Source organism: Triturus cristatus, chromosome 9 (assembly GCF_964204655.1).
Source record: "Triturus cristatus chromosome 9, aTriCri1.1, whole genome shotgun sequence".
NCBI classification, from domain to species: domain Eukaryota; kingdom Metazoa; phylum Chordata; class Amphibia; order Caudata; family Salamandridae; genus Triturus; species Triturus cristatus.
The window spans coordinates 448560205-448583367 of NC_140592.1; the positions used below are offsets into that span (position 1 = coordinate 448560205).

The 23163-nt window shown below is 41.7% G+C and overlaps 1 protein-coding gene across 1 annotated transcript in view; it reads right to left on the reverse strand.

The window, feature by feature from the left end:
- LOC146798114 (cytochrome P450 2C16-like) overlaps positions 1-23163 on the reverse strand; it is a 317969-nt gene that overhangs the window by 150482 nt on the left and 144324 nt on the right. Inside the window, exons 3-4 of the mRNA XM_085625337.1 lie at positions 19671-19820; positions 4150-4310 (exon numbers count right to left, since the gene is read on the reverse strand). Of these exons, the coding sequence (XP_085481463.1) occupies positions 4150-4310; positions 19671-19820 (311 nt within the window). The remainder of the gene's footprint in view (positions 1-4149; positions 4311-19670; positions 19821-23163) is intronic.

The following is a 23163-nucleotide window of genomic DNA, read 5'->3' on the forward strand; positions in this document are numbered from 1 at the left end:
CTACGGGAAATAGGGTGTGTGCGGAAAACCCTGCACCCTGATGCAGGCACCCCATTGTGCCTGCCACACATTGCAGGGTTTTACAGGGGGATACCTATGGTACCACCCTCTGCCCCCAACCGGAGGCTGCAGAATGAAAGGGCCCTGCTAGGGCCCCCAAAGAGTCTTTCCAACAGCCTTTTTGTGTTGGAAAGGCCAGCACAGAAAGACTGTTAAAACCGACCTCATAATCCCGAGGACGGAAACGCTGGCCTTAGCGGTGTATGATGTGGTTCTGACTGATACTCCGAGAGCCGGTCGGAACCGATCCGGTTTAAGTTCCGACCACGAACATCATAATCGGTCGGATGGAATGTAAACGGAATGTAAACCGACCGAGTCGGTCAGAAGTGTTCCCACGCAGTCGAGGAAATTCTGACTGTCGGGAGGAGGCTTTCTGCCCAACATCGTATTCGGCTCCTTAATCCTTAAACACCATAATGGTTATGCATACATTTCAGTCCAACTACTTACTTAAAGAGTATACCCCAAGCAATGGTTTTACTACCTTTATCTTGAACTCCATTTTTATTTTCTATGTGCACCATAGTGACACTACAACTATCCCTGTACAGTTTAACTGATTCTGCCATAGACACCAAATGTCTCCTTTGAAAAACGCACATGCTAATTATAAGAAAAAGACTGCTACTATATTTTCTACCTTTAGGAGGTCTCACTGATATCCTCAGATTTAGTGCTGTGCCTTTAAAAGTAAAGGTCATACTGGTGACTTTTCAATTTGAATGCACCTTTCTGAGAGAAATGTTTATTAACTTGAAATCACCTCTCTCTTATGCTCAGACTGGCAGACATGTCTTTTCAGGGGGTTGGCTTATATTTGTGTCAGTCGCTCCCAATAAACCCCAACAGTACATTTTCTCCGCATAAGTAATGCCTTTCTGATCTCTGAAACTGTGTTTTCTCTTGTTCTATTCTCTCCCCCCTACCCTCTTTCTTCACTTGGTACTCCCTGCTGCCAAGGGCAAATCACAGTATAACCCATTTTCAAATTCAGTCGGTGCTCCTAGGAGGCAGATAATTTAACTCCTTTACTTTCTTTATACTGCTTGATACAGCTACCCAAATTAAGGAGTCAATAGTGCCCCAGATGACATCTGCAACTAAAACTACTAGCAAAATTCTGCCAGAGGTCTATGGAATAACAGGGTTAAAAATAGAACTTAAGATCAACTCTAGTATTTGGACAACCATCATTTTAAGTAAAGGCAAATATTTAAGCAATATTTTCCAAGGGACAGGGTAAATTCATTGCCTGGGGTAAGTCCCAAGGTGAAGCTGAAGTCCCTACACCACCTGGTCAATAAGTACCTGGGAGTTCATCCCTTGATAATATTGCTATTGTAAATCAGACCCTTAAAATATGGGGGCAAATTCATATAAGTGTTTAATAAATTGTGTATTCTGCATGTTACTACTTAGGTAAAAGTTTTAAAGAAGCACACCTGTTAGATTTTATTTGGTGATATGGGGCTGACATTTTTGTCCCATTCAAATGTATTGTAGAGAATGCCTGGCTTTGAACATAACAAAAAGCCTCACTCATTTAAAGTGTGAGAATAAACTTAAGTCACAAATTAATAATTTGTTGGTGGTATCATACTAATTTTGGTGGTCAGTTCTAACATGATTTCACCTTGTTAGAAATGCTGAGCTTGTGCTAAGATTTGATGAATTTCTCAAAGACATTATGAATGGTGCTCCAGAAGCTAAAATGAGAACACACTTTCTGCAAATTCTCAAATATTTTCCTCAACCAAATAGTACATGCTGAGTAAAGCATTTGAGGCCATATGTACGAAGAAGTTGCAGAGAGAGGCATTAGCCGTCATGGCTGAACAGCTCACTCCACCACTTCAGAAACGCAAAGCTGCACCATATTTACAAGAATATGGTGCAGCCTTGAGTTTCCCCCTGAACTGGCGCCAAGTTTAGCAGCTTAGCATCAACGCAGGCACCCTGGCACCATAGTGCCAGGGTGTCTGCGTGCAGGGGAAGGTAGTTCCTGTGTAGGAAGGTGTCCCTTCCTGCACTAAAACAATCTTGAAATGCCATTTTATCACTTCTGTGTGTGCTGCTTAATGCAGCACACATGGAAGTTACAAAATAGCATTGTTTTAAAGATTGTTTATGTACAGGAAGGGACACCTTCCTACACAAAAACAATCCAAGGCATTTTGCTTTTTTTCATGTGTGCTGCACGAGGCAGCACACATGGAAAAAGCAAAAACAAGGAGAAATAGAGCATTTCTCCTTGTTTCGCCAAGTTAAGACCAGGTTTCCCCTGGTCTTAATTTTGGCCCTACCTCCTATTTATGCCACCCTTGTAAATAGGGGGCAGCGTCAAAATCAAAGGGTGTTGCAGTGGAACACCCGCAGCAACACCCACCACCCACCCCTTTCACGCTAAGCATAGCATGAAATGGGGCCTTATTTACAAGGCAGCGTTAAGGCACCTTAAGTGGCTTAACTCTGCCTTGTAAAGAAGGCGAAGCCCCTGTCGTTACAGGAACGTCTGAAACAGTGACGTTTCCGTGGCGATAGGGACTTGTACATATGCCCTTTGATAACTTTCAATAGGAGCTAGACCAATAACATTCCCTATTTTGACAAATGGAGTCACATCTCAGTGCCATGTTGCTGAAATCAAAGCTGTAAAACAGAAAGCATTTGCCATGACAGTAAAAATGAGGTGTTTTATTTTGGCAGAGAAATGTAGGTGTGGAAAGCTAAAGTGAGGGCATATTTCCTATAAATTCACAAATATCTTCCTCATCCATGTTAAAATTATTTTTGGCTTGCTGAGTAAAACATGCTCTTCAACACCACCACTACTCTGTTGGTTGACTCTCCATGATCTATTGTAGCTTCACCACAGAGTTATATTGAACAACTAGAGTGTGAACATTCTGTATTCAAGACAAATGTGAGCCACTAGTGAATGACATTTTTCTGGAATAGCAGCTGTTGAACTTAAGCCCTGTCCTCTGTAGCAGGCTGAAGTAAATGAACATTGGGGTGTTAATGCAGAAATCAGCTTGGTAAAATGTGAGTGGGAATAGGATTTTAGTCACTTGAGGCACATTATATTATAAAGGGGCTAAAACAATTAAAGGGAGAGATCCCTACTTAAGTCCAGCATCCCCTAGTCACATTTTTTTACTCAGGATACCCATTTTTGGGCCACTCAATATGACCCTAATTTTAAAAATAGTTGGATTCTTGAAGACATCGAAGGTTGTTTAATATTCCATTTAAATGCATAGGAGTAGATTTTGTTAGCGGTGCAGTAAGTTATTTACAGACAGATAAAATATTTGAAATGTATAGATGTGTGCTTCAATCGGTAGTGAGGCCCTCTTAGGGAACTGCTGTTTGGACATTTGTTTGTGTAACTTTTAATCACTCCTAATTCCAGTCTTGTCAGTAGTTGCATGAATGTGCACTGGTTTCAAAATAATTTTTATTATCAGTTGAATATAAGGAAATGATAATGCATACTTGAAAATATATATTGCTTAAAATGCCGTTCTGTCTTCAATATTACCTGCTAATTCAAAGCTAATTATTTACAGAATATTTTAAAATAACATACATTTTCCAAAACAACTAGGACACTGTTTAAAAACTCATAGACTAGACTATTTTCTCAGCCTAGGAATTATTTAAGTATATAATATGAACACATGAAAAGAAATGTTTTGAGGCACTCATTTATTTCAGGAACATACAGCAGCAGAGATAGGAAACATTTCATGAACATATTCAGTCAGCCTTTTGTACAGAAGAGTGAATGATTCTAAAGCTGCCTTCTGTCTTCCAATGCAGACACATTCTGTGAAATTGGTGCAAATTCTAATTCTTTATTAGAACTCTGTGATCTTCACTCTGTAGCTGTAATGGGAAGGCGGCATAGTAATATGTGGTTTGATACTGTATTAAGGCTTGTCTCAAGAAATGGCTTCAAATCCCCTGAATAGATATGAAAATATAGTATTTTTGGTAGCATACAGCTGTCAGATTTACAATCCGGTGTGAAATTCTAACCCAGTAAATAATAGTTAATCGGTATGCTTTCCATAACCTTACCTCTCCCCAGGAGGAGCTGGCAAAGCGGGTGTTCTCATTCAACAGCTGGAGCAGAGAAAGAAATTTCTTGTCTTCATAGTCAAACCGATTTCCAAAGACCACGGAACATATGACATTGGATACCGCTTTGCTGAAGAAAAAGGTGGGGTCAAAAGCCCCCTCTGCCATAAGATAAAAAATCAAGGTAGATTAAATTAGACAGTCATTTGCATTTGCTTTTACCAACTTTCCACCGTGTAGAAAAGGCAATGACATATGCTCTCCTATATTGTCCATCTTCAAAATACAAAATGTAAACTTCCTGTGATATAAAATGTCAGCATCATATTCTCAATGCTCTCTTAGGAAATTAACACAGCTATTTAAAATGTATCATGAGTACAATAGTTTTGTATTTAACTTTGGCTGTTAGATCTGTAACGGATATTGAATATTTACCCAACTATTTTTTCGTTTAAAGCTTTAAGGTTGAATTAGATTTGTGAATTGTCGATACAAATGTTTGTGTGGGTTAATAGGGGACAGATCATTGTGAAATATACTAAGGTTATCAACGGTGGCTACACCTGTGGACCAAAGTCTATTGCAATTACCATACTTATGTTATTGGACCTATCTGAGTCTTTGCTCACTGATCAATCATTTATCCTAAAGGGGTATTTGGCCTTAGAGCATAATTTAGAGTTTGACAGACAGGGTACTCCATCCCAAACATGAAAGAGTTCACTGCCCCCAAAACCCTCTGCCTGCCCACTATATTTTGAGTAAGGCGGGAGGTCAGTTTTCCAACAGTGGTGCCCCCACTAATTGTGTTGTCAGGAAACTTATACGGATAGCTTGATGGAGTAGGGACCTCGCTTTAATGCCATCAGACTCCTCATCCTATGTAGAGTATATTCTATCTGCTTGGTGATTACAAAGACAAAAAAATAACCAGCCCACACTCTAATAGACTGCTTCCATGATGTAGGGGGCATCAGTTTTTTTTTTTTTAAACGAACTCCTGCTTTTGGATTCTGTGTCAAGATTTAGTGAGTTGCCATCTAGAAGATGGTGGCCTCACATCAAACTTTCAGTGCGTTCGAGGAATCAAAGGAACTTGTGAAGCCTATGAAGCAAGAGGATGTCAATGAAAACTTCAGGGGTGTGCGATACTTGGGCACAATATCATGGGATCTTTGACTAGAGGCTCTGGCTCATAGCCATGAACACAATTTAGATGACCAGTCTTCTTCTTTGTACTATTTGGATCAAACAAATTGCTGCATCATGTGTAGACATGGAAGACCTTATTTAATTTTTTGTGTATTCATTCAGAAATGTATGGGTTTGGTAGGTTTCCCTAGATGGCCGCCGAGCACCGGGCCAAAAACCCAAGTGACCTCCCTTGCAAAACCAGGTGGTTTTGCGATAGGCCATTTTGATGTCGCCTCAGTACGTTTTGGGCCCTTGCCTGCCGCAGGTACTTGGGCCTCCCACACAAGTGAGACACCATTTTTACCGGGAGACCTGGGGGAATGCTGGGTGGTGGTAAATTTGTGTGAGCCCGGTGATTCCACAACTTTCCCACACCAAAATGTGTGAAAAAAGTGATTTTTTAAGCTAAAATTGAGGTTTGCAGGGGATTCTGGGTAAGCAAACGTTGGGGGATCTACGCAAGCCATACCTCCCTGGAAGCCGCTGGGTGTCTAGTTTTCAGAAATGTATGGGTTTGGTAGGTTTCCCTAGATGGCCGGTGAGCACCGGGCCAAAAACCCAAGTGACCTCCCTTGCAAAACCAGGTGGTTTTGCGATAGGCCATTTTGATGTCACCTCACTACGTTTTAGGGCCCTTGCCTGCCGCGGGTACTTGGGCCTCCCACACAAGTGAGGCACCATTTTTACCGGGAGACCTGGGGGAACGCTGGGTGGTGGTAAATTTTTGTGAGCCCGGTGATGCCACAACTTTCCCACACCAAAATGTGTGAAAAAAGTGCTTTTTTCAGCTAAAATTGAGGTTTGCAGGGGATTCTGGGTAAGGAAACGTTGGGGGATCCGCGCAAGCCATACCTCCCTGGAAGCCGCCGGATGTCTAGTTTCCAGAAATGTATGGGTTTGGTGGGTTTCCCTAGATGGCCGCCGAGCACCGGGCCAAAAACCCAAGTGACCCCCCTTGCAAAACCAGGTGGTTTTGCGATAGGCCATTTTGATGTCGCCTCACTGCGTTTTGGGCCCTTGCCTGCCGCGGGTACTTGGGCCTCCCACACAAGTGAGGCACCATTTTTACCGGGAGACCTGGGGGAACGCTGGGTGGTGGTACATTTGTGTGAGCCCGGTGATGCCACAACTTTCCCACACCAAAATGTGTGAAAAAAGTGCTTTTTTCAGCTAAAATTGAGGTTTGCAGGGGATTCTGGGTAAGGAAACGTTGGGGGATCCATGCAAGCCATACCTCCCTGTAAGCCGCCGGGTGTCTAGTTTTCAGAAATGTATGGGTTTGGTAGGTTTCCCTAGATGGCCGCCGAGCACCGGGCCAAAAACCCAAGTGACCCCCCTTGCAAAACCAGGTGGTTTTGCAATAGGCCATTTTGATGTCGCCTCACTACGTTTTGGGCCCTTGCCTGATGCGGGTACTTGGGCCTCCCACACAAGTGAGGCACCATTTTTACCGGGAGACCTGGGGGAATGCTGGGTGGTGGTAAATTTGTGTGAGCCCGGTGATGCCACAACTTTCCCACACCAAAATGTGTGAAAAAAGTGCTTTTTTCAGCTAAAATTGAGGTTTGCAGGGGATTCTGGGTAAGGAAACGTTGAGGGATCCACGCAAGCCATACCTCCCTGGAAGCCGCCGGGTGTCTAGTTTTCAGAAATGTATAGGTTTGGTAGGTTTCCCTAGATGGCCGCCGAGCACTGGGCCAAAATCTCAAGTGACCCCCCTTGCAAAACCAGGTGGTTTTGCGATAGGCCATTTTGATGTCGCCTCACTACGTCTTGGGCCCTTGCCTGCCGCGGGTACTTGGGCCTCCCACACAAGTGAGGCATCATTTTTACCGGGAGACCTGGGGGAATGCTGGGTGCTGGTAAATTAGTGTGAGCCCGGTGATTCCACAACTTTCCCACACCATAATGTGTGAAAAAAGTGATTTTTTCAGATAAAATTGAGGTATGCAGGGGATTCTGGGTAAGTAAATGTTGCGGGATCCACGCAAGCCATACCTCCCTGGAAGCCCCCAGGTCTCTAGTTTTCAGAAATGTATGAGTTTGTTAGGTTTCCCTATGTGCCGGCAGAACTAGGGTTAAAAAACTATAGCTAGTCACTTTGCCAAAAAAGGGTCATTTTTCACAGCAAAATTGAGGTGTGACCACATTGCGTTTTGCGCCGTTTCCTGTCGCGGGCAGTAGGCCGACCGGCACAAGTGAGGTACCATTTTTCTCGTAGGACTTTGGGGAAGCTGGGTGGGTGAAAATTTGTGGATCCACGCAGTTTCCGGAATTTCCATCACAGAAATGTGGGGAAAATATGTTTTTTTTGTCAATTTTTTAGGTTTGCAAGGGATTCTGGGTAACAGACCCTGATGGGACGCACTCAAGTCACCCCCTCCTGGATTCCCCTGGGTGTCTAGTTTTCAAAAATATATAGGTTTGCTAGGTTTCCCTAGGTGCCGGCAGGGCTAGGGTTAAAAAACTACAGCTAGGCACTTTGCCAAAAAAGGGTCATTTTTCACTGCAAAATTGAGATGTGACCACATTGCGTTTTGCGCCGTTTCCTGTCGCGGGCACTAGGCCGACCCGCACAAGTGAGGTACCATTGTTCTCGTAGGACTTTGGGGAACGCGGGGTGGGTGGAAATTTGTGGATCCACGCAGATTCCAGAATTTCCATCACAGAAATGTGGGGAAGATGTGTTTTTTTTTGTCAATTTTTTACGTTTACAAGGGATTCTAGGTAACAGACCCTGGTGGGAGGCACTCAAGTCACCCCATCCTGGATTCCCCTGGGTGTCTATTTTTAAAAAATATATAGGTTTGCTAGGTTTCCCTAGGTGCCGGCAGGGCTAGGGTTCAAAAACTACATCTAGGCACTTTGCCAAAAAAGGGTCATTTTTCACTACGAAATTGAGGTGTGACCACATTGCATTTTGTGCAATTTCCTGTCGCGGGCAGTAGGCCAACCTGCACAAGTGAGGTACCATTTTTCTCGTAAGACTTTGGGCAACATGGGGTGGGTGGAAATTTATGGATCCACGCAGATTCCAGAACCTTCCACCACAGAAATGTGGAGGAAAAGTGTTTTTTTTGTCAATTTTTAGGTTTGCAAGGGATTCTGGGTAACAGATCATGGTGGGAGGCAGTCAAGTCACCCCATCCTGGATTCCCCTGAGTGTCTACTTTTCAAAAATGTATAGGTTTCTCTAGGTGCCGGCAGAGCTAGGGTTAAAAAACTATTGCTAGACTCTTCGCAAAAAATGTGTAAATTTTCATTGTGAAAATGTGGTGTGTTCACGTTAGTTTTTGAGCCACTTCCTGTCGTGGGCACTATGCCCACCCACACAAGTGAGGTACCATTTTTATCGGGAGACTTAGGGTAGTTCAGGTTTGTAAAGCAACTGTTATTACCTATTGATTTTTGATGCATTTCTCCCTTCCAAATGAAAGACATTGTGTAAAAAAAAAGTCATTTTGAAAAATGACAAATAATTCTCATGCTAGTATGAGTATTCCCAATTTCGAAAATATGCAAATATGCACTGTTTCTAAACTCTGTAATTTGTTCCCATTTCAGAAATACATAGGTGTCTTTCATACCGAATTTTCCATGTACACATTTTCCCACAATAATTGCTATATACCCGGAACATAATAAAAAAACCATTACAAAATGCTGCTCAGTTTTTTACTCTGGAATCGTTGGACTCTTGGTGAACCTACAAGTCCTATATAGCCCCACAACCAGGAAGGTCCAGCGGATGTAATGGTACATTGCTTTCAAAGAGATGTCATAATTAGAAGAAGTTACAGGTGAAAACATTGACACAAAAGGCTGCTTTTTTCAACTGATTTTTGATTTTTCCTATATTTAACTGTTAGTTTCTATGAAGAAACCTTGATGGATCTACACAAATGACCCCTTGCTGAATTCAGAATTTTGTCTACTTTTCAAAAATGTATAGCTTTCCAGGATCCATTATTGCTTTTGTACCCATTTCTACCATTAACTGGAAGGAGGTTGAAAGCACAAAAAATAGCAAAAATAGGGTATGTCCCAGAAAAATGCCAAAACTGTGAAAAAAATGTTGGATTGCTGACAAAAATCTGTCATTCCCTAAAAGCTGGAGAAATGGTGATTTCAGCCCCACAAACTCTTTTTTGATACCATTTGCAGAGAAAACTCAGACGCTTTCATTTGCAGCCAATTGTTCCCATTTTTCACAAACAAAACAATATTTTGCTGTATTTTGACTAATTTCTGGGAACCCTCTAGGAGAATCCACAAACCCTGGGTACCTTTAGAATCCCCATGATGTTGGAAGAAAAGGACGCAAATTTGGCGTGGATACCTAATGTGGTCAAAAAGTTACAGGGGCCTAAGCGCGCACTTCCCCAAATAGCCCAAAAAAGGCTTAGCACAGGAGGGGAAAAGGCCTAGCAGCGAAGGGGTTAATTAGGATCAGCCCATGGGACAGCCTACACAGTGTGGAACTATTCTGAACAATAACAATGATGTAATGCAGAGTGAGCGGCCATCAAGTACAATTCTCTGCCCCTCAGATTGCAAGCATGCCAGGTTATGACATTGTTTCTGTAAACCAGACATGCACCACAAATTGTACCTTGAAGATTGATATGGTGCCTCTTATGAGACAGTGACCCTGTGATTTCAAGAGACTGCTTCGTTGAATGGAGGCATTTGGGAACTGCACTAGCAAGTGTGGATCAGTACACCTTCTAAGATGACATGTATGTGGCATTGTAAGATTGCTTTCACAAATGGAGCACTGAAAGTGCTGATATAAAGAGCCCAATTACAATGTCGGGCAGACTCACATCCGCCTGACACCATTGCGGAATTGGGACCGACCAACCTCAGTTCGGCAGTCCCAACCACAGTACTAGGATGTGACAGGACATGGTGCGGTTGCACACTCCCATTTCCCAATGGGCTCTTGTGCTGCGGTCGGAAACCAGCCGCAGCACAAGCTCCCATAGGGAAATGGGAGTTTTTGTTAATCCCTGCACCACCTGGCAGGCACCACTCAGTGCAGATACTGACAGGGGGCACCATATGTGCCCCCCGGTCAACAAACAGAGGCCATTGTTGCAAGGGGACCCTGCAGGGGCCCCCAATGTTGCTTTCCGACAGCCATAAAGAAATGCTCGTAATTGGGCATCCTGTTGGTGATACTGGATCTTAGTGCAATTTTGGTAATAGATAAAGAACCGGGATTCCTCTCTCAGGGACCAAAATTGCAGGATATGTGGGTGGGACAATGGCCCAATTGGAAGTCGTCTGCTGACAGTTTCAACCGGCCATGGGTTACTGAGTCAGTTAACAAAGACCGACGTGGGATGACTGATTAAAGATGTATAAGTAAAATTCATTTTTCTCCTTTCCGTAGAAACACATGATTTCCACCCACTGAGAGTGAGTGTGAAGCCAGTCTTCCATAGCTAGAAAATGTCCATTTACAACATGAGTCAGCTAGTATGAATGTGTTCGAGTTTTCATGTGGTGCCCGCTTTTCTGTCCGTTTGTTCAGTGAAACAAGCCCAGGCAATTACAAGCATTGCTTTATGGTTGTTTGTATTGGAATGGATAATTTAGGTTGCCACGGCCACACGGGTAGTTACACACTTCGTACAGGTCAATTGAAAACAGCATACCGGGCGTGCTGACTTGTTTATAGTGATGACAACATATATCTTTTGTTATATATTAATCCTTCTTGCCTGAATGTGGTGTTGGAATTAAATCAGGGACTGTGACATAAAGGAGGGATGTCAGTCCCTTCATAGTAAGTATTAAAAATTCCCACATTGTGGATTTTGTTGTTGGCAGTATTGGAGTGCATAGGTAATGTGACCGATAAATATACACATATTTTTCAGACAAAGGAATTTGACCATTGTGTTGGTCCAATGCTCCAAGTTTCATGAAGTAAATATGGTGTCCATGCGGAGTTATTTTCGATCCACCGCATCACTATGTACATAGTAATTTGTAACATATTGTTTTTGATTGTGTGTTGTAGAGAAGATAGCAGTTCTGTGTCATGAGGAGAACCCAAAAAATTGTGCAGTGGGTTTGAAACGCATAGACAAGCATCTGCACACCCAACGACCAAAAAAGAGTGACACTGAGAACCAGGGGAATTAACAATTGTAAAGTGAAAAATAACTTCACCTGGTTTCATTAGTCTTGTGTTAGGGGGGCACCGTCCATGGATCAAGAGCTTATGAATATATTGTAGTGTTATGCATATTCTATTTTTACATCTCTTGTTACGGAAATTGAAAATGGGACAGATTCATTATTGCATATAATTTTGTTTTTGTATACAAATGTGAATGTATTTTGTACATTGTTTTGTGTGTACCCACTGTTGTTTATTAGTTGATGTGAGTGGGAGGGAAGAACATTTATGATTTGTTTTGCATGTTGGTGTGACAAACAAAAGGGGACGCGCTTGGAAGAGAACTATCCTGCCGTGAGGGGAACGGCTGAGCCATTGATGCTAGTGCCCTGACATTCTGCCTGAAAACCGCGAGTGGAGCGGCGGTGAATTGGCCAGAAACTACGACTCCCAGAGTCCACAGCAACAACCACGCCCACACAGCTAATTGAGGCGGGACACTCGCTAAAAGGCCGGTGCGCCTCCCGCAGCGCGGGACGCGCTTGGAAGAGAACTATCCTGCCGTGAGGGGAACGGCTGAGCCCTTGATGCTAGTGCCCTGACATTCTGCCTGAAAACCGCGAGTGGAGCGGCGGTGAATTGGCCAGAAACTACGACTCCCAGAGTCCACAGCAACAACCACGCCCACACAGCTAATTGAGGCGGGACACTCGTTAAAAGGCCGGTGCGCCTCCCGCAGCGCGGGACGCGCGCGGGCAGCGCCCGGGCGAAGCCCGGGCCAAGGGCGGGCCCGTCCTTGCCCGTCAAAGGCCGGAGAAGGCTGGGCTGGGCATATCCTCTAACGTGTATTGCTGGACAGTGATTTGTAAGTACGTATGTGCTAAAAGATCGGGGCAAACGTGTGTTTGAGCCTGAATGCCCGGGGTCCCAAATCTGAAGTAGTTATTTAAAGTTTATCAAGTAGGGTCAAAAGTACGGGGGAGCCACCCCTTAAGGGGGGACACCACCGTAAAGTTTTAGTATTTTAAGTATTATCGGACCCTTGCTTTAGATTGGAGGCCCTTGGTTTATATATTATACATGATGAACACTAGGCTTAGCTCGAATAGGAAATCATCGGTGGGAGGATCTGTTAGGGGTACCCTAGACCAATTTATTACTAGGGCAGCCTCACTGTTAGAGCGCGAAATAGTGCACACTGAAAGACGCATCTCAACTGAATTACAGAGGAAACGCTCCTCGTTGGGGGCCATTCAATTTGTAACTACACCATCACACAACACTTGTTGCATTACACACCCTGAACAAACAGGGGATACAAATGTTATCTCACAGCCTCATATACAGATAGATACTCAAATAAGCTTGAATGATACTGTCACTATAGATAATGGCACAGGGACAGAATCTGAACACCACACTGAGGGCCAGACTCAGGCAAATAAGACTTCCACAAAGACAAATAGGACAAGTAAAAAAAAAGACTCACTGCCCAGTAGCGTAAAGCAAATAAGGACTCGCGGCACTGATAACAAAAAAGGTGGGGTTAAAACATCAAATAATTCCACTAGCGTCATAAGCCCAATTGACCATGGTCAGCCTAAAATTAACACAGATAGTCTGGCAGCACACCCCTATCAAGAACTATTTAGTGACATAGAAAAATTAATTACATCTTTGTTGTTACCCCTTGCAGAAAGGGTAAAGAGGATGACAGAACAGCTAGTGTTAATAGAAGAAAATAGTTCGGCTAATGCCAAAGCACTGGGAGAAATAGCTGTGAGAATGTGCACGCTGAATCCTCTAGGTCCAGTATCTGAGCCAGCGGCCAATTCAGTTAATCACACAAGCAGTGTAAAGTCAACCCCTATACCTAGGGAGACTAGCCTGGCCACACAGAAGATGATCCCGGACTTAAGAAAGGATATAGACAGTGGGCTCGTAAACAAGAAGAATACTGAGTGTGATAAGATGAGTGGGCGAGAACGCATAGATAGAAATCATGAGGGATCACCCCAGCATATAGATCTTCCACCAGAAGCTGAACCCTACGTCATTGTACTCACAAAGGTACCCGAGCTAGCACATGGAAATTATGAAGGCCACCAGACCCTTAAAAATAAGGTAATGCACTGGCTCAGAGTGAACAGGCCACTACCCACAAATTTAGACGGGGAAATTCTTCACGTCAGAAGGTTAGGATGGGTGGGACGACGCCCCAAAAATGAAAAGGGAGATGCAGTCATTGTTAACTTTAGGGATTATAGAGTGGTAAACCATATTAGAGACTGGTACCCGGGGTGCCGGGGGGGAGGTATAGCCACACATGATCTGAGTTATTTTTATCCTAAGACCCTGGTAGACAGAGATGAGTGTTTAACACGCCCAAACTCTCGGCCAACGACAAGTTTAACGTTTAATGTCCCAACCTCAAATCAGTTTGCGACACTCTCTGGTCTGGAGGAGGTTGATTGACTAACCATTCCCATGATTACCAATATAACTACTAATGAGAAATTGCTAACTGATGATTTGGGATTAGTCTCCTGGAACATAGCGGGCCTCGCCTCAAAATTTGATAACCCTGAGTGGAGGGAATATATAGCAAGGTTTCAAGTGATATGTCTCCAGGAAACTTGGGCGGTGGATTACAATTCTTTTCAGTTAGAAGGGTATGGGTGTTTTTTTGTGCCGGCACAAAAATCAGTTATGGGTAGAGCTAGTGGTGGATTGGTCACCTATGTGGACTTGAGATTGGAAGGTGTGTGGACCAATCTGAATTGGAATTCCCATCATATCCAGGGCCTAAGCCTTAAAATAAATAAAATGTGCATTATTTTAGTTAACTTTTATAATGCCATTACCCATAGTAAAGAAGGCTCAATATTATGTGACCTAAATAGCCATTTAATCAGTGCAATGGAGCAGGGTAATTCCACAGCGGCCCCTTGCATTATTCTAGTGGGCGACTTAAATTGTCACCTGTGCCCAAATGTAAAATTCCGTAGGGGCTCGTGGTCTGGGTGTACCATAACAAATGGTCTGCACCTTGAACATACCAAGGAAGGGAAGGAGTTAGAAAAAATCGTGAAAACCCACTCACTAAAATACACGCTTGACTTGGTATCAGTGGAAGAAGGAAATGGTGCCCCAATAACTTTTAAAGGAAGAGAATGTAGCTCAACGATAGACTTTATATTAGTTTCAAAAATATTCTGGCAGTGGATAAAAGAGAGGACCACGGACTGGAGTATATTTAGTGACCACAACCCATTAACGCTTGTGATTAAAAATCAGTCAGCCCCTAAAGATAGAAGAGGCCCACAGAAAGGCACTCTTGAGAAAGTAACAGATCAGGGGAGACGATTAAGATGGTCCTGTATTGATGGAGCTGCCTTTTATGAAACCCTTATCTCGAATGGGAGAAAAGAGTTCGAAACATGTAATGACCCCCTATCTGGAGGTTTGGATGTGATAAATGCATTCGAGTCACTGTCCAATCACATAAACAGACTATTAAAATCCACTCGTTCAGTGAAACACAATAATGTGCCTAGATGGTTCAATAAAGACTGTTCACGAGCACAGAAGGATTTTAAAAAAAGTCTGAAACAGAGACCAAGAGATAAAATGCAAATTGCCAAATGTAGGGCTGCTTATAAAAAGGCTGTAAAATGTAGAAGACTTGCCTTACAGTCACACACATGGGAAACTTTAAGGGAAGCCGCGGAAAAACGAGATCAGGGTACTTTCTGGAAAATTATAAATAATCCCTGTTTCCAGGACGTCGCAGCGCCAGTAATTGGCACAACCATCCTCCCCGAGCAGTGGTCAACTCATTTCAAAAGTCTGTATAATTTCTCATCCGCAAACTCTCTCGTGGAAGAGGACTTGTGCCCATGGAGGGCAGAGATCGAATTTACTATTGGTGAAGTTAAAATTGGAATTCTGAGGCTTACACAAAATAAGGCACCTGGCCCAGACGGTATACCACCTGATTTGTTTTTATATAAGGTAGAATTTTGGGCACCAATTCTGACTAGTGTAATTAATGAGGCCATCAAAGTGGGTATGCCACGCTCTTGGTCCACAGCAATAATAGTACCCATTTTTAAAAAAGGTAAAAAAGACGACCCACAGTGCTATCGCCCTATATCGTTGATTGACGTGACAGCAAAAGTTTTAGGTAGAATGATTCTAAACCGCCTATTGGACTGGGCCGAGGAACACCATATAATCTCTGACTTCCAATATGGTTTCAGGACAGGCAGATCAACTACGGATCAATGCCTGAACCTCTACGTACTGGTGGCAAAATATACCATAGCCAGTGAACAATCGATATACCTGGGGTTCATGGATCTTTCGGCGGCATTCGATCGCGTAAATAGAGAAAAGTTATGGGCACTTATGACAAGATTGGGAATTGACCCAGAACTTATAAATATCCTGAGAGCATTACATTGGAAAACCTCTGCAAAGGTACGGTATAACATGGCCGGGGATACAACAGGACCTTTTTGTTGTACAAGTGGAGTAAGACAGGGCTGTATATTGGCCCCATTCTTATTTTCCTTGTACATTAACGAACTAGAAAAATCATTGTGCACTTTGAATGCAGACACTCCAATGGTAGGTCACCGCCCGGTTCCAGTGTTATTGTACGCAGATGATGCGGTTCTTTTGGCACGTACGCCGAAAAGTCTGCAGAGTCTAATAGACGGTTTTGTTGATTTTATGAATACCCTAGATTTGTCAGCTAATCTATCAAAGTCCTATGTATTGTTAGCGGGAGCTAAACCATGCAGAAAATTCACTTACCACATAGGGTCACATAACTTAGAAGAAGTGAAAACTTTCTCTTATCTGGGTCTTTTATTTGACGCGCTTTTAAATTTTAGATTTTTAACTGAAGAACGGAGCATAAAATTGATTTCTTCAACAGGAGCAATTATGAGCCATGAAAGGAGGCTGGGTCGCTGGTCACCTGAGCAGGTCATGCACCTCTATGGCTCCGTCTGTTGTGCTAAAATAATGTATGGAGCAGAAGTATGGGGATTTGCTGGGACTAAACAAATACAGGTTGAGGAAAATAAATTATTTCGCAAGATCCTTAAAATTCCTCAGAGCTCGTCGGCTTTTATCACCCATGCCGAATTAGGGAGACCATATATTGAGGATTTAATCCAGACTAGACCTGCCATGGCTTGGATTAGGACATGGTCCAATACGGACGCAGAATTAGGACGGCAAATTATAGCAGACTGCCTGACCAGGGATAAAGGGATGTGCATACCATGGTTGAGATATGTAAAAACATAATTCGAAGGTATAGGTTGCACAGACCTTTTTACTAATCCATCCACCATAATACCCCAAGACAAGAATAGGATTAAAGATTTGCTCCTGGAAAAAGCTGGAGAGCAAAGAATTAACACTGAGGGTAGAAAGCCTCTAGCTAGTACCTACTGTAGGACTAAGACAGTAGTTGCCATGGAACCATATCTTGGTTTAATATATAATGGACAGAACAGGTTCTTGTTCACTCGTTTTAGGCTCAACCTTATTCATCATATTTTAGCGGACCCATCGGGATATACCACTACAGTTGAGCAGAAAGGTGCCTGCGGCTGCGATAATAAATCTCCGCAGGACACCCTTCATTTTGTATTGTTATGCCCTTTTTACTCTTTTCCCAGACGTCGTTATCTAATAAGACTTTTAAAAAAATGGCAAATTTAGACAAGCCAAGGTTGCCCTGCTGTACTTACAAAGGGCAGAAGACCCATTGACCTTGGCTAGTATTACAAGTTTCTTACAAGCTGCACTCAAATTAAGAAATACCAGGGGACATCCAGGGTCAAATTAGGGCCAAGTCAAGAAATGCTGTTTTATAATAGAAACCATTTTAACTGTATTTAGAAATTATTGCCTTTCATGTCGTCAATGGTTTTTACTAATTCATATTCTAGCCCTAGCACTTGCACTTTAGAAATTGTAGTCTATTCTTCTTCTATGTATTAACAATGGAAAATGTGTGATGGAAAGTAGCAGTCCATGTGTATATGAATAGTGCCTCGTGGCCTCTTTATCACGAACTGAGTTTTTTATCTTGGTGAAGATATTTTAAATGTTCCTTTTAAAATGTTAAGTTGAATAAGTGATGAATGTACTGTATCATATTTTTTACCAATCAATGTTGCTTTTATGGTGACTTGTATTGCACCGAATAAAGCTGATTTTGAACTTTGAACAAAAGTGTTTTTATGATGTTCAAAAAATAAATGCTGTACACTTTTATTGAATATAGTGGTCACGACCGAACTGAGGTTGAAAAGGTGCAGTCAGTTTTGGCATTGTGTGCTTGTGCCAATTTCTAAACCTCAAATTTCTACAAAATTGTACTTAAAAATCTATCTTCACCATAAAAGATGATTTTTTTATTACAGTTCCAAAGACATCAAACACAAACTGTTTACACTTTTCGCAATGGGAAAGTTCAGCTTATTAAATATAAAAAAAGTAACTCCAATGTTATCCTGTTGGAGAGGTAGGCCTTGTAGTAGTGAAAAACAAACAAATGTAAGAATGCTGCCTTCAATGACATATAATACTTGAAGCTATATGTCCTGCTTTTTAACTGCATTGCATCCTGCTCTGCTTGCTGTTCATAGTCTACCCTAGAAGTGACTTATATTTATAAAAACAGGAAGCTTGGGAGCTGGCAAAAGGTTTATTTTGCCAGGTCAACATGTCAGTTCAAAACTGCACCAACAGGCTGCATTTGGCCTGCCTGGGACATGTTTAAAGGGCTACTTAAGAAGTGGGTGGCACAACCACTGCTGTAGGCCCAGCAGTAGAATTTAAATGACATGCCCTGGGTTCACATTACAACTCTGCCATGGGCTTGTAAGTAATTTAAATATGCCAAATGGGGATAATTCAAAATTACCATATTTTAAGGAGTGAGCACATGCATTTTAGCACCAGTTAGAAGTGGTAAAGTACCTAAAAGGCCAGCAAAAACAAGATCAGCATAAATAGAGGAGGAAGGTACAAAGTTAGGGGAAGACCACCCTAAGGCTGACAGATCTAACTGTGGGCATGCTCATATGTCTACTATAGATATGTGTGTGCTCATATGTCTACTGTAGATATGTGTGTGCTCATATCTACTGTAGATATTTTTGTGTGTGTTTATGGGTCTACTGTAGATCTGTGTGTATGTGTGTTTGTTTTGTGAGTGTTGATGTTCTATGAATAGCAAATGTTATTACTCAACATAACAGTTCGCAATTTATCTGCCTCACAAAGATGAAAGGTTGAATTGACCCTACCAGGTTTGAAACTTGACCTCAGGTTATTGCACAGATCCCTGAGAAGCCAATTCTTTGGTTATAGTAGGATCATGCTTTTCAGTGGAAATATGAAACTGCAAATCCCAGATTACAGTGCTGTTTGTAAAAAAAAAAAGTAGATTGCATCACAAGTGTTGCTAATAGAAATGTGTAAATGAGTCTTTCAAAAATTCTCCAGCATCTATTTTATTTACTTCATGAACATGTTTCAAAAATTCTGCTGCAGAAATATGATTATTCCTAAATACTGGCCCAGCTATCTGTGTTGTGTTGGAGCTGGACAGACTCCTTTCTGAAGTTTGAGGGAAACACCCCAAGTTGCAGATATGTTATTTTACCCAGCATACACAAAGTCAATGGGCAGGGGTTTAATGTACTAACACATGCAAACTGCACTCATGCATGCCCTTATTGTCAGATGCTTGCAAATTCAACCAAGGTCTATTGGCTTTGCTGGTGTTTAAAACAAAAAAAATCATGGGCAAAATATAGTTTGTTAAACTCTATTACAATGAAAATGAAGATACTACAATGTCCTTTAATTAACTTTTTGCCAGACCTGAAAAAATGTATGACAGCTACCAAGATATTCACAAATACTTTGCTGGAGTGTCTGACTCTAACATTAGAGCAAATTAGCCAGGCCTGCAATCTGGTACAGATTTATTGTTCAATATCTCCTATTCCACCCCCACACAAAAAGTGCCAAAGGACAAATTATTTGTCTTTGGTTGAAGGCAGTATTCTATTCTTCTGCACATGTACTGGGATAGTGCACATGTGTGATGTGGTGGGATTAGGACTAATATTTCATACTGTGTTAGGTGCAGTACCTTTAGTTTTTCGAAGCTCTTCCACCAAAAACTGAGCCTCTTCCTGGATCCGCTCTTCGAGGCTCCTCTTCCCCATTCCAAAATTCCTTAAAGTCATGAGTGAAAATCTCCGCAATTGCTTCCAGCGCTCTCCATTGCTAACTACAACACCTAGAACAAATACAAACTTGATTATTCTCAGAAACAAAATGTTACTTTAAGAAGCTAAGACCATGCTGTTAGAGAGTTATGATTAATGGGTAGTGTTGAAGCAACATTACACTTCTGTCTGTTGCATAACATAGACTTTAATTTTCTTACCTCCACATTCTTCCTGGTTAGTTGCACATGTAGCAACTTGAGAGAGAAAAAGGAACACGTAAAACTCCGAACTTTCAACTTCATTAATATCACATGTAAGAAGCAAACACTCTACGCAAACACACTCACCGCTTATCCTAGCACTACCTTTGGAGTTACCTAATCCAACCACATATGGGACTATCACTTGCCCACCTTCAATATCCCATCTGGACAATGCCTTATTCCTTTAATGCCACCATTGTATTGCAGTGATGATACCAATTTGAGGGGCATAATTCTACCCAATAATACAAATATGTAGGGAAGTCACATCCCACAATGAAGTCACATTTTTAGAGGTAGTAATTTGTCTGACTACCATCATGGCCCTCAGGAAATCCATTCAGTGAATAACAATGTTGTTAATCAGTAAGACGAGAATTAGTGATATTTGATGGCTCTAGGTGACAGTGGTTGGATTCAGAAAGGTTTTGTAGAACTACAGGGTCTCAAATCTTCCTATCAAAAAAGGCTTAGAAATATGTTCTAAGCCTGAACAGGAAGTTAATAATTACTAGACAAAATTCCAGTGTCCTCTCTTCTTGCGTCACTGTATGAACGCAACTAACACATGTCTAAGTGGGTTTCTCTTTAACCCCTCCACCTCCATGAAATTAAACACTACTAGGTATTGAAAGGCATTAACACCTGGCTTTGCTTAAAAAGCAGGCAGTTTTCCTCCATATTATGGCACACTTAATTTGGCTTAATCAGCATCCAACTATGGCTGTCAAAATGACTGACATGGTTTTTAATCAGCTTCTTAAATGGGGCCTGCTTTATGCATTCAGCTGACTTCTTAATTTTGAATTTGGTAAGTCAACAATCTACACTTCCAAAATGTTACCACTTACCAAATGATCATATCCATCAAAGATGATGAGGTGATACCTTCATTCAGTTATTGTACAAGATTAGCTGGGCGCTGATCAATTTTACATATCCAGTGTGTGCTTAGAGACCTAGGAACAAACGCATGAGATGCAGATAGACTATCACACCACTCATGACTCTCAGAACATGCCACTGCAAGTGTCCAGCTTTTAACAATGTACAAAAATCTTAGGTGATACCAGTCAGCCACATGTTGAGGAATGAGGATCAGCAGTTTCCACAGTTGACAACGTATGTCTTGTACATTTATCTGACTATGACCTATAGACATGACTGAGGGCCTAACTTTAATGTACTAGGTCCAGCAGGTTTTGAGAGTCTCATGCGCTTGTTAGCAAGCAAGACTAAAGCAGACCTGTTTTTCTAGGATATTGTGTTGTGTTTTCAACCAGTGTTTTCAATTAGCTCATTTTATGGTGGATTATGCCTCTTGCTGACTAGAGCAGCGTACATTTTGCTCTACCCTCACTGTCTTTGATTAGGCCATATATGTATATTGAGGCTTTATGTATTCATGAGATATAATGTAACCCGCAAGTTATAAGTGCGCTAATACTTTGTTTTCAATAATAACGAGTTATAGTTTATATGTATTTATAAAAATATGTTTTTTGCTTTGTGCTATATAATCGAATGTGTATTCATGAGAAATGCATTTACTTTTATAACATGACTGTTCATGTATTAGAAATGTATCTACTATAATGTGTATTGAAGTTTTGAATTTGTTAATTTGACCAAAGGCCTTAAGCATTCAGGTTTCGGAATGTCTAACTTTCAATGGGAATGTTTTCTCAGATGGAGTGCTTTTCTCCCCTATCAAGGTGCCTGGTAAAATGACCTAATAAATGGAAAAAGTGTTCTTTTTGTGAAACAGATAAGGAAGAGACAATTGAGTCAAGAGCAAATGAAATTAGGGCCAGAGGGGGCTTATTGTCCGGGTGGAATGAAGGCATATATTCAAGGTTGTTCCGAAATATATGAATCAAAGAAGCAAGAGTGATGGACGCCTTATCAAAATATACATCAAAGAAGAAGGAAATCTGCTTGTGTTTTGCCAAAGAGAGTATTGTTTGAGGGTGTTTTTTAATTGGATCGATGACAATAATTTAGGAGGGTCTTTGAGGGTATAACTAGGCAATGTTCTGTGGCTTTAAAAACACACTACTCTCAGACTTCTTTAGGATAGGAAAGGTTTAGACCTCTGTGCCTTATATTTTATGCTTTATTCTCGTAGTATGGCTTCATGCTATGCAATACTTTAATTTAGAAACTTCTACTGGAGTTTCATGTGGACACCTTTTCCTTTATTGTACGGAACTAATTAAAGCTTAATTTAGTATTTTTAGCGAAGTTTAATTGGGTAATTAGAAATCTTCATACATCTTAGACAGGAAGATTGGACTTTCCAATATTCTCATTCTTCCGTGTTTCTGTTATTTTGTACCAGCGCTCCTGAGGTTCTTATTGGTTATTTACTATTGAGAAGGATTTTAGTTTGTGAAGTCAATGTCCTTTGAAACTTCTGTATTGCTGGTCGATGTCTCTGGGACTGATTTATATTACGTTAGCTTTGAATTTGTAACTTGGAGTTTTACTGTGCAGCCAAATGGGTTTGCACTATATTTGTGAATTCAAACTAAAACCTAACTCCTTTATTCCTTTAGCTTCCTCAAAAGATCAGAGTCTGAGGAGACAAAAGGGCCTAAATCTCCTCCGCTGTAGCAGGTCAATAAACCACCATTTCCATGCCTGAACACATTCAATATGGTGCATTTTATGCTACCACAATGACAAGCAGTTTTACTGTAGTCAAAATTTGAAATGGGACAGTAATACCTTACTTTTGCAGTCTGGCCGCAGACAGCTGAAGCTGTCTGTCTCAGACAGCATTGTATACAATACTACACAGAGCGGGCTGTGTGTCAGCCCTTGCTCAGGATTAGAAAGGTATCTTGACAATCTCGGTTCCCTGCACGTTATTGAATGGCTTTCCTCCATATTCTGTGTTTGCCGCACCCCTTCCCTTATAGCTTGCTTACACTTTCATTTGATTGGATAAGGTGTACCCTTCAACTGCTGATGTCATGGAACTACTTTTAAGAATGTAATTTGTTGTTTAGCACTTCATTAGGAGAGCATGTGCTGTTCTTTAGAGTGGTCTAACACTCTATTGCTCGTTCCCCCTCATTAACCTCTCTCTTGCTTCCCAAACTTGTACGCACTGTTTCTCCACAGCATGCTTTCCACCTGTAGA